The 17,972-nt window shown below is 41.9% G+C and overlaps 1 protein-coding gene across 2 annotated transcripts in view; it reads left to right on the forward strand.

Annotated features, from left to right (window-relative positions):
- Positions 1-16,957, forward strand: part of OGDHL (oxoglutarate dehydrogenase L) — a 97,808-nt gene extending 80,851 nt beyond the window's left edge. For both annotated transcript variants that reach the window (XM_083146378.1, XM_083146377.1), the window contains exons 17-23: positions 1,019-1,197; positions 3,971-4,042; positions 9,900-10,025; positions 10,109-10,181; positions 12,766-12,929; positions 14,330-14,484; positions 15,834-16,957. In XM_083146378.1, the coding sequence (XP_083002504.1) occupies positions 1,019-1,197; positions 3,971-4,042; positions 9,900-10,025; positions 10,109-10,181; positions 12,766-12,929; positions 14,330-14,484; positions 15,834-15,957 (893 nt within the window). In that variant the 3' untranslated portion in view covers positions 15,958-16,957. The remainder of the gene's footprint in view (positions 1-1,018; positions 1,198-3,970; positions 4,043-9,899; positions 10,026-10,108; positions 10,182-12,765; positions 12,930-14,329; positions 14,485-15,833) is intronic.
- Positions 16,958-17,972: the final 1,015 nt, after the last annotated feature.

Genomic DNA, 17,972 nt, shown 5'->3' on the forward strand with positions numbered 1-17,972 from the left:
GCTTCGGGTTCACGTTGATGGCGGGGTGGCGTCAACTACTTTTGGGGGGACATTTCAGTGTTCAGGGGTGTTTTTTGGCCCATTTACTATTGTTCCTATGCTGATTTGGGTAAATTGATCCATTTAACATTGTTTCCTATGGTAAATCGTGGTCATCGCGGGTAAATTGAGGCATTTAACATTGTTCTCTATGGGAAAATCGCGGGCATCGCGTCTGGCACATCGCGATTAAAATCGTGGGCGCCCAGATAGGAAACAAGTACCTATATATATTCATACCATATTCTATTATTGCTTCTGCCTATTTAATAGTATGTTGGATAATAAAGACTTTGGCTTTCATTCTGTTATTCTCTACATCCGTCTCTTTATTCTTAATAAATCTTCTGCAGTCCTGACGGTAAAGATAAACTCTCGCAGGTCGCTTTTCCAGTGGGAATTTGACCTGGTAATAGTAGAAATGACAGGTACATGACACCTGCCACTGAAAGCTTAGTGGTGGCGTCTGATGGCGTCCGGCTGTGCGTGTAGAATAACAAGGAGCTGAGAGCCTGCCTGTCGCCTGAGCCTGCTCGCTCGGCACACTTTGCAGGATGGCACTAATTAAAAATGATACAGCTGTATTCTCAGCAAGACACCTTTCTTAAATGTATGCGTTTATCCAACGTGTAGTTTTAAAAAACTCGTTAATAAATAACCATTAACATTTATTTTTCCATAGAGCAATTTATTTTTCTAAATATTTTTTTTCATGCTGAGGTAAAATGAGAATTTAATGATTTTTTTATATATATATTTAAATGCCACCAATTGGTCTTTATATGTGATTAAAAACACAATTCCCTGGTCACGCGCGAATAGGGCGCAAATTGTTTTCTAGTTTCTTTGTTTATATGTGATTAGTTACCAGCCCAACAAAATGACGGAACCACATAACCCTAATGTCCGCGCCAGCGGCTGTGCACACCCAAACAACACTCCAATTGCTCCATTCTATGAATTTCTTTTTTCTTTATAGGTTTTGAGCTTGGTTTTGCCATGGCCAGCCCTAATGCCTTGGTTTTATGGGAAGCCCAGTTTGGTGATTTCCACAACACAGCACAATGCATCATTGACCAGTTCATCAGCTCAGGACAGGCCAAGTGGGTGCGGCACAATGGTATTGTACTACTCTTACCCCATGGAATGGAAGGAATGGTAAGTGATCGCTGATCTGGCAGCTATTCATCACTGAGTAGATGACTGTGGGAAGGATGAGACATATCCAATGCCCCAGGAGACTTCTACATAATGACTGAGTGAGGCGTTACTGCTCATCATGACTTAGAATTTGTTTATTCAATGACTTGAAGAGATCAAATGATCAGTCCCTACACACAAGGATATATTTAGTTGAGCAAAGCTAATAGTGTGTGTATGTGTGTGTGTATATGTGTATATATATATATATATATATATATATATATATATATATATATATATATATATATATATATATATATGTGGAAACCAAGATATAGATAGCGCTAAGTATGTATTCCACCACCTGGTATGAGTGTAATATTTCACTTTACAAATTGATACATACAACTTTGTATAAACAGGATGATTTATTAAAACTTTTTCTTAAAAATCCATTGTTGTGTTCTTTCAAGTCAACAGAAAAATAACCCAACGTGTTTCGCCTTTCAGGAAGGCTTCATCAGGGTTTTTTTTTTTTTTTATGCGCACATGCACTGCAAGTGGTAGAAAGAATGCCAAACATAAATAACATAAATAAATAAATAAATAATACTGTTCAATCAATGTTTTTAGGTTTAAAAAGAAATACAATAATGAGGTACAATGAAGAAGGAGGTACATACCACGAAAGAACAGTATAAAAACAATCACTGACGGAAGTGTAGGCTTTAGTAGAACTTCCCACAATCTAGAGAGATAAAGTGATTTTCTAATCAGATTTTTTTGGAGGAAAAAGGATGAGGAGGATAGCATGTAGAATTAAATATTACCTGCGGTAATAATGTGGGGTCCGACGGCAGAAATGCCCGGATTGGACTTTTCACTATTTAGTGACCCCTTATTAGGAGAGGCGTGATAGCCTATCTGGAGGAAAAGTATATAGTATTAGCCCTAAGAAGCTTATTTTAGGGAATATAAGTAGTACTACTACTGTCTTACGTACCACATGTGGGGGGAGATCTGTCCAAAACTTAGGTGGAAGGATTTTTTTCACTTATAGTGAGGATTTTCACAACTTTTTTAAAAGGCTATCAGCCTGTCAATAGGGAGATGGTGTATAGTTAGCATCCATGCCATTTAATTATAGGGTTTATAAAACATGTGTAAATATAAGTTTTACATACCACGTATAAAAGTGAATATTTATCGTTTTGATGTAGAGGTTTTATTCCAATAGTCCTCCAGGAATGTGTGACGAAAATCTCACTAGTGGTAAGGATTTTCCACAACCTTTTGAAAAGGCTATAAGCCTATCAATTGGGAAATAGTTATAATTAACTTCCATGCTTCTTAATCCTGATGTTTATAGGACAATATAAGTTTTGCATACCACGCATAAATGAAAAAAACTCTCGATCTGATGTAGAGGTTTTTCGAAAGTCCTCAGGGCACAAGTGGCAAATATCTATAGGAACAATATTTCTCATTTAGCATTGATACATAGGGGATCTTAATATTGTCCCCTACATTCGCTGGAATATATTTAACAGGCTTGACGGATCTTTTGTTTTATAATATACCATAATATTGGCTTAATTTTTTTAGTATCACAAGTTTCATTTACAAGGCTTGGAATATATATATATATATATATATATATATATATATATATATATATATATATATATATATATATAGTATGTGATGTGACTAATTTAATTCCCTTTCCTTGTTTATGTAAGTAGTGTCATCTCCCATAGTGAACATTCTCATTGTAAATGTTAATAGAAGCCCAGCTCTTCTTCCATAATTTATGCAGTCTTCTGTTTATACACGGACGTCCTCTCATTGCTCACAGTACACTGGGAGCAGGAAATACTGCTACAGTGATGCTAAAGAGGGTTTGTTTTCTATAGCCTTCCTTTTTTTTTTTAAATAATTGTAACCACTGTGACAGTGTTTTTATTTACTTTATTTAAGCCTATGAGGGTTGCAGGGGGGAGGAGCCTGATTCCCATGTTGATGTATGGTTCCATATATGTGTTCTTTTCACCCTTAAGAATAACAAGGGGGCACCTTGCAAAATTTTCTTAATGGGGTAAAAATGCTGAAGCTAGTCATTAAAGCTGGCCATACAGCAGATCAACTGTTGTCCAAGGCTAAATATAGGCTTCTGTTTTATCTGTTGCTGTAGAACAGTGATGGCTAACCTTGACACTCCAGCTGTTGTTAAACTACACATCCCAGCATGCCCTGCTTCAGTTTTAGCATGGCCAAATAGCAAAATTGTAGCAGGGCAAGCTGGGATGTCAGTTCAACAACATATGGAGTGTCAAGGTTAGCCATCACTGGTGTAGAACAATATGAAATTATGGTGAACAGTTCTCCTGTAAAACCCTTAGCCTAGGGAAATGGCCATTTGCCCATGCACTTTGATATGAGAAAAAATAATATTTTATCATTATATGTATGCCATATCCTTGTTGGTATTTCCTAACCTTAATATAAGTTAGATTGTCTATCTAAATGTGGCTCTGTTAAATTCAGTCCACTATGTTTCCCCTAAAAACTCCCAGTTTAGTTTATTTAATGTATCCTTTTTTTTAGATGACAACTTTGAGCGCCCTTTCCAGCTGCTGTTTCATATTTTATGAGGGACATTTCCTATTGCACCAGAATAAATTGCTTCTCAGGGCCTTTAATGCTGCTGCTTCTCCCTGGCTATCAGTAATGTAATTCTCAGACAAGCATTTTTTTTTATAACTCTTCTGCCTAATGTTATTACCAGGGTCCTGAGCATTCTTCAGCCAGACCTGAAAGGTTCCTGCAGATGAGCAATGATGACTGCGATGCTTATCCTGTAAGTTGATTTGTCTAACACTATGCTTACTCCATCTTGACCTTCTTTTTCCAATTGAACCTGTTAGAGAATCCATTTTCCTATTGGTCTGTGTGCTCGTTATTGTTCTGCTTTCCTTCTGGTTAGTGCATAATGAAATAATGGTTATGACTCGTGTCCAGATAGATGTATTATATTATGCAATTTTAACCAGGCTAATGCAAACATATTACACCAGGCATAAAAAACTTCAAAAAGGCAACTGATGCTCTGTTTTCCATAAACATACAGTACCGTATGTTTATGGAAAACAGAGCATCAGTTGCCTTTTTGAAGTTTTTTATTTTCTCCTGCATCTGGGCGAGTTCTAATTAAATTGCTCCCTATCAGTGGGAAAAATGCCAGTTTAAAGATAATTTTTGGTGCTTTTTCTCTCTCCAAGCATTGGTGTATATCTGCCCCTTGTTTAGGGGGGAATTCAGTTATCCACAATTAATTGACTCCCCCGGGTTTATTGAATTAGCAGGGATTTTTATCCCTGATGAGGTCCCATTAAAAAACCCCAAAAAGTGACCTGTTTTTGCGGCCACGATCGTAAAAACACTCGTCTTCGAGCAAAGACAATGGGCTTCAATTGAATTGCCCGATAGAAATTGGGTGAAAAGTTATGGCAAGGCCCTTTGGCCATTGGGGCGAATGGTTTCAGGGAAGATACCTTATTGCTTATGTTATGCCAATAGTACGATGGCTCTAACTTAGGGCCCTCGTAGACTAGGCCGACTTCTCCGAGTGGAGAAGTCGTCTGCAATGTCCACTTGATCCGCCTGGGACCTACCCGGAAGGCAATATCGCATGCAATTTATTTTATGCAGGCCTTTCACATACGATATATTGTATGCGATCCCAGCCAAGCCTGCCCAGCTCACCAGCGATCTAACAGATCGCTTTTGCAGCCGGTGCAATTTGCAGGCTCCAGTACGATTTGCATGGGGCCGCAAATCACATCGGACCACCGCAATCTCATGAAAAGAGCCCAAATGGCATATAAATCACATGTGTACTGCCAGCTTTATACTAGAAAATCTAGTCTGCATTTCTTTGCATTTAATTATGCTTCTATATTGTTTTGCTGAAAATGCAGGAATAAAGTGAAAGTAAGCCACACTTTATAGCAATAACGGTCATCACAAGAGACAGGATTATATGCAACATAAAAAGCTTGAAATATGCATGCAAATATCCATGAAAAATACTTAAAATATGCATGAAAAGTGTTAAAATATGCTACATTAAATAATAAAAAAGTACTTTTTAACTAATTTATTTAAAAATTGGCATACAATCAGTTGCAAATAATCCTCAAAAATAGGCCCACAGCATCTGCAGATGTCTAGTGGTGTACACAGGATTTTTTTCTTCCTGGCTGCTACAGCAGACTGCAGCGTCCAAAGCTCTTCTTGCATCAACTACACGGACCTTCATCTCCAGCGCCGATGGATCAAATGTCAGCATAGCGTGTGAGGGCGACGCAGTGGAAGGCTTCCTCCCTGCGCCGCATACTCACTATGACACGGCATTTCCTATGCGCCGCGTGATGTCACAACCCTTCCGCCCGCCTACTCTGCTGCAGAAATCTGTCTCTTGGTTTAAAGTCCCAGGCCAGGGGCAGGCAAAGGTTCAGGAGCTTCATAATGACATCCGCCCCGACTGACTTTTATCAACATGGAGTGGCAGCCTAGAGCAGTGTCAGACATAGCATACATCCAAGGTTCCCCACACTGCGCACATATTGCCCCAGCCTGCACACTCTACCACTACTTGGCCTGCAGCAGCAGGGCAAAGCAGTGCTGTGACTTGCGGGTGGAAAGGGGGCGGAGCCTAAAATATGCACCATTACTAGATTTTAGGTAAAATATGCAATAACCAGTGAGAATGGGCAAAATATGCAAATGCATATAATCCTGTCTCTAGTCATCACCAATACGACTTGTTAGATAATGGAAATTTAAATAATACACATTAACCTGTTGGAAGCCTAAATATGGGCTTCTTATTTTACCTGTCATATTTGAAATCGACATTAAATGACAGCTCCATCTTTTATTGAGTTTATGCATATTACATATCAGTGATCTGTTAATCAGTCAGGGGTTTTCTTTTGAAGCCTTTGCTTCAGTTTCTAGCAGACGTCTTTTACTTTTCATTAAGATAATTAGAACCCTATTGCATTGTCTAAAACTGGGCCCAGATAGCAATTGTGGCTGCCAACACTGAATGCTGTATCCAAAAACCAAAAGGCGCTATACGTTTGCTCTAGATTTTGCTGCTTTTTGCAATTAACTGTTGGCCCTATTCAGACCTGCTCGCTGAGCTGCGAGTGTTCAGAATAAACAATGCTAAGCATGGTAAAAAATCCGCACTACCACTTGGATGCTGCAGGGTGCCTTGTAGTACCACCCCCTAGAAATAGGACAAGACAAAAAAAGAAAGAATAGGAACCCGCGCTTCCTATTGGGATATATAATGGTGAGAATATCCCAAAAATCTCCACCTTTATAGTTTTTGATCCAAATTCACAACCTCAAAGATAAAACAAAAAGAATATCATGGTGCAGATTTACAATAATTATAGAAATTTCAACTTCCACGCATATCTATGCCTGTACCGTATCAAGGCCTTTTCCAAGGCCAGGAGATATAGCGTAGATCAGGGGTCATACTTTAAACTTGATTCCCTCTTAGTCTTCCTTTTTTCCTCAAAAAGCGTCTCTGGCCTTTCACAAAAGGCCAGTTATGAAGCATATGTGGGGTCAGATATTAGAACCCGGGCAGACCTCCCCATACAGTCTTTAGAAAAAGTCCTATTGCCAGGTCACAGACAGGGATCCCAGGCGCCTCCAAACCACCAACGCGTCGCGACCCTCAGTCCTCCTCACACCCTGAGGAGGACTTAGGCAGGTATTCAATGCTCTGGCGAGCGCAAGGTAGCGAATCCTGTTTTGGATTCGCTGTGCGCTCGCCAGCAAATATCGCTGATCTTGAATTCGTGTGGCTCCCCCAGCCCACACTATTCAATGCGTCAGGGGCTCGCTGCCCCTGACTTCGAATACAGGCGAATGGTAGTGGGGAATGGTAGTGGCGATTCACCCCCCCCACCCCCCCCCCCCCAGCGCGCACAGCCCGCAGCAGCAGTCCTCCAGCTCCGGCAGCCCCAGCGCTGACATCACCGTGCTGTGGCTGCCGGAGCTAAAGGCCTGCTGCTGCTGCGTCCCTGTGGGGGCTCCCGGCATGAGTGAGGGGGGCAGGCGGCAGGCGGACGAATCCCTGAGGCGAATCCCCCTTTCCTCCCCCCCCCCCCCCCCCCGCACAGCCTGCAGCAGCAGTCCTCCGGCAGCCCCAGCGCTGACATCAAGAGGTCTGCTACTGCTGGAGCCGCATATCTCTCCCCCCTCCCGTCCCCTCTCCTCCCTCCCCTCACCTCACCCCCAGCAGAAGGGCAGGGTGCTGCTGGGTGCTGCTGGGGTCGGAGCCGCTGCACTCACTGGTCCCGATCGTGCCTATGTAATGATCGGGACCAGTGTGCAGTGAATATATGAATATTAATGAGCGGCTCCGGCTCCCGGCCCCCTGCTGGCGAATGTGTAAAAAAAAAAATATATATATTGTTTAAAAAAAAATAAAAATAAATTGAAAATATATTCATGTGCTGCAAGTATATGAATAAAAATAGCATGCCCTTTCATAGAAAAAATATTCTGATTTTTTAACACCAAAAAAATAAATAAAAACGCTTTAATTTAAAAGAACACATTACAGTTCACCTAAAAAAGATGCCGAATGCTAAACGGAGACTCATGGCGAATTTCAATGGAGAATGCAGCACTCGAATTGAGCATTGAATACACTGTCGGCGAATTCCACTGAAAACACCATTGAAAATCACAGGCGAATTGTGGAGAATCATTTTCGGCGAATCGCCAGACATTCGTGGTTCATTTATGGCGAATTGCCTCCATAGAATATGGCGAATTGTTTTTTCTAACAGAAAATTCGCCATTCAACCAGGGAATTGCCAGATTCACTGAAAAAAACGGCGAATCTGAGGCATTGAATACTGGCCTTACAGTTCAAGATGCGTTGGTGGTTTGGAGGACTAAAGCAGCCCATACACGCTGCTCTGTGGGCGTGCTGTACTAGCACGGATCACATTGCATTGCATTGCATGTGCATCCGTTGTGCATGCAATGCAATGCAATGTGATGAAACCTAAGTACAAAAAGTATGTGCTTGCACATACTTTTTGTACTTAGGTTTCATCAAATAGCATCGCATTGCATGCACAACGGATGCACATGCAATGCAATGCAATGTGATCCGTGCTAGTACAGCACGGAAAGCACGCCCTCATAGCAGCGTGTATGGGCTGCTTAAGAGGGAATCAAGTCTAAAGTATGACCCCTGATCTACGCTATATCTCCTGGCCTTGGAAAAGGCCTTGATATGGTACAGGCATAGATATGCGTGGAAGTTTAAATTTCTTTAATTAATTGTAAATCTGCATCATGAGATTATTTTTGTTTTATATTTGAGGTTGTGAATTTGGATCAAGAACTATAAAGGAGGAGATTTTTTGGATATTCTCACCATCATATATCCCAATAGGAAGCGCGGATTCCTATTCTTTCTTTTTTGTCTTGAGTGTTCAGATCCTGTCGAGCAGGTAAATGCTGCCCCGCCAAGCTCCCACCCACCCCTGTGCACAACTGCAAATGCGTTTGCAGCCACGCACATGGTAAAAATCAATCTCCATCAAATCATTTTCCCTCCACTCCCAGTACCCAGTAAGTCTAGACTCACTCGTCACTGCGAAGGCCGTGGGGGAAAGAGGCCGCTGGTGACATCAGCAGTCCTTACAACAGCTGGGGAACATCTGCATTTTCTGGGGCACTCACAGAAATCGCTGGTTTACCGCCCCAAATTGCCTTCAGGGTTCAATCACCCTGTTCAAGCAGCCAGCGGAGCTAGCCTTTGCTGGCTGCCTTTGTAAAGATGGATTGCTCATGCACACAGCCTACTGTGCCCATGCATGGTCGTCTGATAACCACTCATGCTGTGAATTGTCAGCACAGCAGACTTAATCGTGCTCTATAGGCGTTTAAGGCTATGAGTTGTTGACTTAGGTCTAAGTCGCAGATGAGCGGTAGGGTCGAACTTACTTACAGTACATGTGCACAGACTGGAAAAATCATTCAGTACTCTGTGAACTGCGCATGGATTTGTGGGTGGATAGCGAATAGCGATCCATTTGCAATTCATTTGAGAATTTGCATGGGGCCGGTTTTCCTTCTGTCTGGGCGGGGCTATCTAGTAGCAACTTTGCAGATGAGCCATCAAGTCTGAATCAGGCCCTATACATCTTGCGTATTTGAAGATTTCTCAAACCTACTAAAAATGACAATTGTAGAAACCAATCAGATTGTAGCATCCACTCACCTAGTACTTCTAAAATGATTGCTAGACTGTTGGGTAACAACTAGTCCTTTCTTCAGGAAAGATTATTAAAACAGATTAACTGAGATACTAATAGTTACATGTGGCCAAGCATGGAAATAGTTAAAAGCTGAATTGTTCAGGTGCATTGAGGACCACGTTTGGGTAGTTCTGACTTAGATAAAGCTTTTACCCAGCATGCTTTACACAGAATATGAGTGCCGCTTTAAATTTTTAGATTCAACCCGTTAGGAAGTATCATCTTGAATACAATAACTCATTTATTCCTGGAAAAAAACTTTAAAAGTCTTGTGTGCCATTGTATCTCCCCTCTTTGCATGGTTCAGTAGTAGCTTGGGTTTACAATGAGGTCTTCTCATATCCCCAGGAATTTACACAAGATTATGATGTCACCCAGCTCTATGACTGCAACTGGATCGTAGTGAACTGTTCCACTCCAGGCAACTACTTTCATGTTCTCAGGCGGCAGATTTTATTGCCCTTCCGCAAGCCGGTAAAGTGCATTCCTTATGGTTAATAGTAAGTGGTGTGTGTTGGTGGATTATTCTCTAACCGTGTCACTTACAATACTTTCAGCTAATTGTTTTCACACCAAAGTCATTGCTGCGGCACCCTGAAGCAAAGTCTAGTTTTGAAGAAATGAAGTCAGGTTAGTATAAAATGTATTTGTTTTTCCAATTGTTGGCTATGTTCCTAAATGTATATCTACAGGGATGTCAAAAAGTAAATCTTAAGGTCCTTCATAGATTTGCAAACTATTAAGTCAGGTCGGAGGATTGAGGATATTAAATCCCTGTATATATCAACTGTTTTCGGTGAGGATCAGAGAATCGGTGCATTTTTTACATGGTTAGTTTCCACCATCCCCGAGCAATCATTGATGGCTGTTGAATAATCATTTTCCTCAGGGTTGGGAATCTCTGCATAGATGTATCGGGACCATAAGGTTGTGTATGTGTCATACAATTTATGTTAATGGGAGTATTAGCTGTATGAGGCTTCAAGTGCGATAATGGGGAGAGAGCATAAAGGTATGGGACAATTGGGATAAGCTGTTCATAATTTAAACTGCCTAATTTTATCGGATGCAATTGGAAATGTGGACGCTGAAGAAATCACTGACCTTGTATGCACTGGACAGTAATGTGTACACACATTGGACAGTGTTTGTGGGTGCATACAGATACTGTAGATCACAGGTTCTCAAACTTGGTCCTCAGGACCCCACACGGTGCATGTTTTGCAGGTCTCCTCACAGGATAACAAGTGAAATAATTAGCTCCACCTGTGGATCTCTAAAAATGTGTCAGTAAGTAATGAGTGCACCTGTGCACCTTCCGGGTGACCTGGAAAACGTGAACTTTGTGGGGTCCTGAGGACCAAGTTTGAGAACCACTGCTGTAGATCAGTAATTTTTTTTTTACTTTTTCAACCCGCGGCACACCAAACAAGATTTTAAAATTGCTGAAGCACAACATTTGGCCCCCCACAGAAATAAAAAACACACCCATTGGCCCTCATATAATAAAACAATCACACTGGTTGCCACGTGTAATAGAGATAAAATACATTGACCCTCACAGGAAAACAAGATACCAGTGAATAACAGTTAAACTGGTGGTAGTGGCTGTAAACTGGTGCGGACAACTCTGGGGATCTGGGGGCACACTTAAGCATAGCTCAAGGAACAGTAGGGCAGATGTATTATAGCAGCGCTTATCGCGCCGCTCTAATACTTCCTACTTCGCCTCATTAGCGAGGCAAAGCAGGAGGGGAGACAGACAAGATGTATTAACATCTTGTCTGCCAAAGCGGGGGAGCGCTAACTCCCCCCTCCGGCGATGTCCCCTCCTAGAGATAGCGCATCAGTTTATACTGATGCGCTATCTCCTTTCCCCCAGCCGGCTGGACTGGGCATGTGCAGGATCTCGCTTTTCACGCGAGATCCCCAGCGCAGCCCAGCGCTGTCCCTGCTGTTCAGATAGGGCTTCGACAGCCTGCTGCTGGCGAAGCCAAAACCAGCATCGGGGGGAACGGTCAGCGATGCTGACCGTTCATACATTCGGCCTGCTATCATATAGATAGCAGCGTCGATATGGACAGTGGCTACGTCATACATGGGGGAGAAGCGATATCAGTGCACATAACGTGCGCTAATACCCCTTCTCCTCATATCAAATGGTCATACATCTGCCGCAGTGGTTGAAAAACACTGTTGTAGAACCTTCCTTTGAAAACTCTCTTTCAGTGAAATGGGTAGTAACTGGGCGCTGTGATGATATATATCCTCGATAAAAAGAACATATGGGAGCACTATTGGAGGTAGAAAAAAAATGATAATGAATAATATACAGTATAAATGTGCTATATAAACTATGGTGGATGAAAGAAGTTAAATGGCCATCCATGTGTAACAGTAGCCATATAATATACAGTAAGTGGATGCAGATTTATATGAGTGAAGTGCTGGGCTAGTATAAAATAACCTCAAATGGTATATAAAAATAACAAAAAATTATATAAAATTGAATTTAGCTATAAAATCGTAAAAGTTAAATTAAATATGTGATTTAATTGAAGGCTGGGAGGTGATGATGATTATTATTTTAGCTTTATTTTACACTATACAGGTCGGGTCTCCAAAAACCGAAATATTCTGAAAACCTTGTATTGTCAGAATATTTTTTTTGGGGGGGAGGGGCATCCCCCACCCGTTTTTTACTTTGTCCCCCGATGTCCACGGCGCCCCTTCAGGATCCTCTTCAGGGGCATCTCCAGTCCTAGCGGTGCATTGCACGGGTCCACCGCTTACATCACTGGCACGCCTGTGCACTCGCGCAATGCACCCCTGGGACCGGAGATACCACTGAAGAGGATCCTGAAGGCCACTGTGTACGTCAGGGGACATTGGGGCACCACCAGGGGACCAGGTACAGTAAGTATGGAAGAAAAATAAATTCAAAATCTGGAAAAATCCCTTATCCAAAATGGTCGTAGTCCTGAGCATTTCAATTTAAGGGATATTCAACCTGTACTAACCATCCACTGATATAAATCTACATTTCCTGTATTATATGGATACATATAGAGGGGGAATTACTTTGGTTTGGTTGTGGCTAAAATACCTTTTATTTCAGCCACAGGTTTTGTTAAATGACTTTTGTCATATTTTACAGTGTGTGTCTTTGCTGATGCTAAAACATTAACCATTCGTTTTCTGCTGTAACTTTAAGGTACAATCTTCCGCCGCCTGATTCCTGAACGTGGAGCAGCTTGTCAGAATCCTCACGATGTGAGACGGGTCATTTTCTGCACTGGGAAGGTCTATTACGAGCTTGTCAAGGAAAGGCATCAAAAACAGTTGGAGAGCCAAGTAGCAATCACAAGGCTGGAGCAGGTAACAGATTTTTCAGCCGTAATCTATCTGACACAGAATATTTTGACAGCCTGTTTTGTTACAAAATGAATGACCAGGCAAACGGTTCCACAAAGGGGGATATTCCTCCTGTCATAGCAATAGAAACTATCTGCCCTGATTAGTGATGAGGCAGCAACAAACTACTTATCAGAGAGTGCATTTATCATTAAATGGTCAGTCTGTCAGAGGAGCAGGACAAACAGATGGGCTTTAAAAGGGAATCCCTAAACACAGTTATTGATTGCACTGCCTAAAGAAGGGGATTATATTCTTTCCTGCTATTGTGTATTTCATGACACTACGAGGATTTAGGGGCATTGTAAAAATACGTTTTGTTTGTACACAACATAAAAATATATTTGGCGGCTATTTTGAGTGGATAAAACAGCGCTCACAAAGGGCCAGATGCACTAAGCTTCAGAAGTGATAAAAAGGAGAGTGATAAACAGCCAGCCAATCAGCTCCTACCTGCCATGTCACAGACTGTGTTTAAAAAATGTCAGGTAGGAGCTGATTGGCTGGTTGTTTCTGACTCTACATTTTATCACATTTGAAGCTTAGTGCATCTGGCCCATTGTCTTATGCAGAATTGAATGTATCATACTTAAATTTGCGTAGTGCTGATTCACAATGTGCGTGTGACTGAAGTGGCAGAACTGGGGTGTGAAAGGGCTAGCTCAGATACAGATGTGTCCTCATACATTTAACATCAATACAACACGCAGCACGGGGTGCCTGGCGTGAGTCAGCTGCCAGGTCCCGTGCTACTTCGTTAGCCTGGTGCAACTAGGACCCAACATCAGAAAATGTGATGGGGTCCAAGTTCGCTCGACGTGCGGAATGCCAGACGATCTTGGATGTGTTTTGTTTTTTTTAAGCAGCAATTATTTACAAGGTAAAACCATGTCTCGTAAGTAAAAGATTGGTTCTCTAAAAATAAAATGTCCGGAAAACTCTGCCTCTATAGCGCACTGACAATTAAGACTAGTAGTAAACTAGGTGCATATCCTGCCGATCTACTGTACAGGTGCATGCAGCTCTGAGTACAGTCTCCCACATTTGGCATGCTGTAGGCACTTCGTGTAATAACAAATCAACTAATTGCCTGTACAGTATGCTGAGCCAGGCTACATGAGTTAGCACATGTTGTCAACCAATTGATTAGTGGGGAAATAATAAATAATACAAAACCAGGTGTCTTTTGTATTCAATAATATTGTCACTTTAAATTTTGGAAATGGGCATTGATAAATAAGATCTGGCTTTCACATTTCATTGTAATATTGTTGTAAACAGTACCACATCCCATTGAGCCATTAGAAATATAGTAAACATGGTTATTTTGGTATCTAAGTGATGATTAACACTTTTTCTTACAGATAGCTCCATTCCCTTACGACTTGGTGAAGGAAGAGGTAGAGAAATATCACAGAGCAGAATTAGTCTGGTGCCAGGAAGAGCACAAGAATATGGGTTACTATGACTACATTAAACCGCGCTTCCTCACCCTTCTGAACCACACAAGGCCAATTTGGTAATCTTTTGGTTATTTACTTTTAAAATGCTATCTTAACTATGATTTATTTCAAAGTTTTAAAGAGGTTTCCGGGACCAAGGTCACTGTTTACAAGTTCCCAGAAATGTTTGCTAAGCATTTAGGTCTAACCCTTTGCCTTGCCTGATAAGGGGGACTCATCAGCACTCTTTATGCTTCTCAAAAACAGTTGAGCTAATGAGAGATCACTGGCACTGTTGTAAAGTAGGCTTCTTCGTGGTTACAGCCAGTGTTGGACTGGTGCACAAATGACCCTCTGTGGGGAATGCAATGGTAGGGACTCATGTCAGCCACCGGTACATGGTCTTACTCTGCCAAATAACTGGCCCATTATTAGAGTAACAATTAGTGTGCAATCTTAAACCAGACCCATAAGGGAGGAGGAGCCATCAGCAGGGAGTGGTGTCCATTGGCAATTGGCTCCTATCCACCTATGGGCCAGTCTAATGATTACAACCTTTGTGAAGTGAGTTTTCTCACTAGAAGCAATGGGGCAGAGTCCCCTTCAGAATGTTGCTACGGGGACCATTGAGTTGTGGCTACACCCCTGTGCTCATGCATTAATTTGATGTATGTCATAGGACCTGCCATTAGAACCAGCTTCTAAGTTTTCCCATTAACAGTACTTCCCTGCTGCCATGCCGGTAACATCTCTGTTGGTATTAGGACTTTGCAGGAGACTAGGTTGCACTTGTTAGGGCAAGGACTTATATGCGTTAAATGTATTGATTGAAGGATGTGTTACATATGCTGACAGAAAATTGTTATACATGTTAATTTATCCCCTTCAGTGGTGGTTTTTTTTAGGGAGCGCTCCCCACTGGGTGAGTTTTCTGGGGAGTGCTCTGTAAAAGAAACCCACCACTGTAACCCCAGGGCCAGGCAGCGCCGCTGAACTGTCCATCAGTCACTCCTTAGCAACCCGGCTGTGTGCGGCATGACATGACAAGATCACGCTGCACACAGCCGGGGAAGGGAGGCAGGGCCGGGCAGCAGCTGCAGCCGAGTCTGCCGCTGATCTCCGCGCTCAGTGGCGCTGCCCGGCAGGAGGGAGCACAGGCAAGGCCACTCCCAATAATTTTCCGGGTTTGCCAGCCTGCGCGCTGGAGCAAGACCTGGAAAATTCTCGGGAGTGCAGCTGAAGCGGTTAACAGTGGCGACTCCAGAGGTGGGAATGCAGCACAGTCCACAATTCAAATAGGGGAGCCACACTCATTGCCCATGAGACTGTTTGGAATGGCGGTTGGTGGCAGTTGCTGTGCCTCCCCTATTTGAATTTTGACCTATGCTGCCTTGAAATTCACCAACATGTTTGTACTCTATTGTAGGTATGTTGGACGTGATCCGGCAGCTGCTCCAGCGACTGGCAATAAAAACACTCACCATATGGAACTGAAGAGATTTCTGGACACAGCCTTCAATTTGGAGTGTTTTGATGGGAAAACCTTCTGATGCAGGAGAATAATCAGTATAATTAGTATTAGATAAATAGAATACCTTATTACCTCTAAATAAATCAGCTTAAGAACTGTGGCATTGTGTTTATACATAAAATGACTCGTGTACAGGGAATTGCTGGGCATTTCTTTCATCATTCACAAATGTTTCATTAAATGTTTTTGGATTTATTTTGCCTACATTGGCTTACAATTATTGTAGTTTCCACATTGACTTAGTGTTCATTCTAACACCACCCTGTGTCTGTGCAGTTCCTCTTCCCTGCTTGGGATGTAGCTTTTTGCTTTTGTACTTCTAGCACAGCTATGATCTAGGTGCTGAAATACAGATCACACTGTGCTAAAAGCACTACAGCAGAACCACAACCCAGGCAAGGCAAGGCAGGGAAGAGGATCTGCATGGGTTTTGGAAGATGCAGGGTGCTAGAATGAACATTAGACTTAACCTTTTTTAAAGTAAAGAAAGAGACAGTACTCTGACCAAGACTCCAGTTAAATGTACCTTGTTAGACAGACCAGCCATGTGTTACTGAACAGCAGTTAATTTCCTGCTCCTAACCTGTCATTTTATTTACATACAAGAACAGTCCCAGCCCTTTAATATTACAATCCTTGATACAGTAGACTGAGCGTTGTTTTTAGCATCAGAAAACATGTATATCAAGTAATTGGAAATCAATACAGAAAGTGATTCCGTACACAAAACATGTCAGAATGGGAATGCACTATCGTCCATACAGGGATACTATTTATTAAACAGTTCAGGGATTTTTTTTAGTATTACTAAATCTTCTGAATGTAGACTAGAAACGGATACACTGCACTTGCTGCATCTCAGTGAAACATTCCATTGAAATCTCTTTCATTGTTTTGAGATATTGATACATTTTCTGAATGTTTTAAGTAACTTTTTTCACATTGGATCTTGTGTGACTTTCATCTGTTATTATTTCCATACTGGCTAATTTGCTCTATTAAAACTACGGATCTAATCACTATTGTTTGGTCTGCTGCATTTTTTTGGGCTTTCCTGGCCCTGATATTAAGGTGAGCACCTAAAGCCATGCAGCCTGATTTCCACTGGGCACCTCTACCCTACTACTGAAGCTTCCCTTCCCATTGCTCCATACCCTACTATGAATGCCAGATGCCACCATTTATTAATTTATATTACATTGGGCACCAACAGGAATCCACTATCAGGCAGTTGATGAATCGGCTTGTTCACTTCACTAAGTATACTTAATTGATGTGTGCCCTTTGTGTCTAAAAGGTCATTCTTACAGCATGTATGACCCCCTCCATTAACTCCCCTCTATCTAAATTGTAGTTTATTAGTTTTTACCATTTATCACAATCCAAATATGGCTCCTAATTCAGCATGGGTCGCTAATCAGAGAATTTGACCACTGGTTTTTCTCTTACTAGCGATCATTGCTGAATTAGACCCTTGAAACGTAGTTTTGATCTAAAAATTTGTCCTGGACTAGTATTAATGTATCAATAATTAAGTATTGAGATAAAGCTTATGAGAAAACTCTCTCCCAGCAAATCAACTCCCCAACTTATTTTCTACTGGCATTCAGCTTTCCCATCCCCCCGGCTGCCCAGTGCTACCACCGCAAGCAGAGTCTGACCTGTGCTGTACAGACCTTCGCAGCATAAATTGTCACAGGCTCAGCTTTGTCACCAGCTGCACCTGTGTCATAGCAGAGATAGGGAGAATAGGAACCCGCTCAGCCTTCCTGTAAGGCACAGGTGTAGCAGGAGAACAAGGGGAGGGATCTGCACATCAGAAGAATGGGGAGGGATCCTTCTAAGTTTGACAGCTGCTTGTGCTGGATTTGTGGATCCAGTGTGCACAGATCTCCTTGATCCTATCATGCTCAGCCTCAGAGAAGGGAGGTCACACAGCTGCTGCAAGCTTACATAAGATTAGTTATAAAATAATAAATTAAATGTAAGCTTATTGGTGAACTGCTTCTGTAACCCAATCAGCTGAACTATGTG

This window comes from Crinia signifera, chromosome 6 (genome assembly GCF_055691185.1).
Source record: "Crinia signifera chromosome 6, ASM5569118v1, whole genome shotgun sequence".
NCBI classification, from domain to species: Eukaryota; Metazoa; Chordata; class Amphibia; order Anura; family Myobatrachidae; genus Crinia; species Crinia signifera.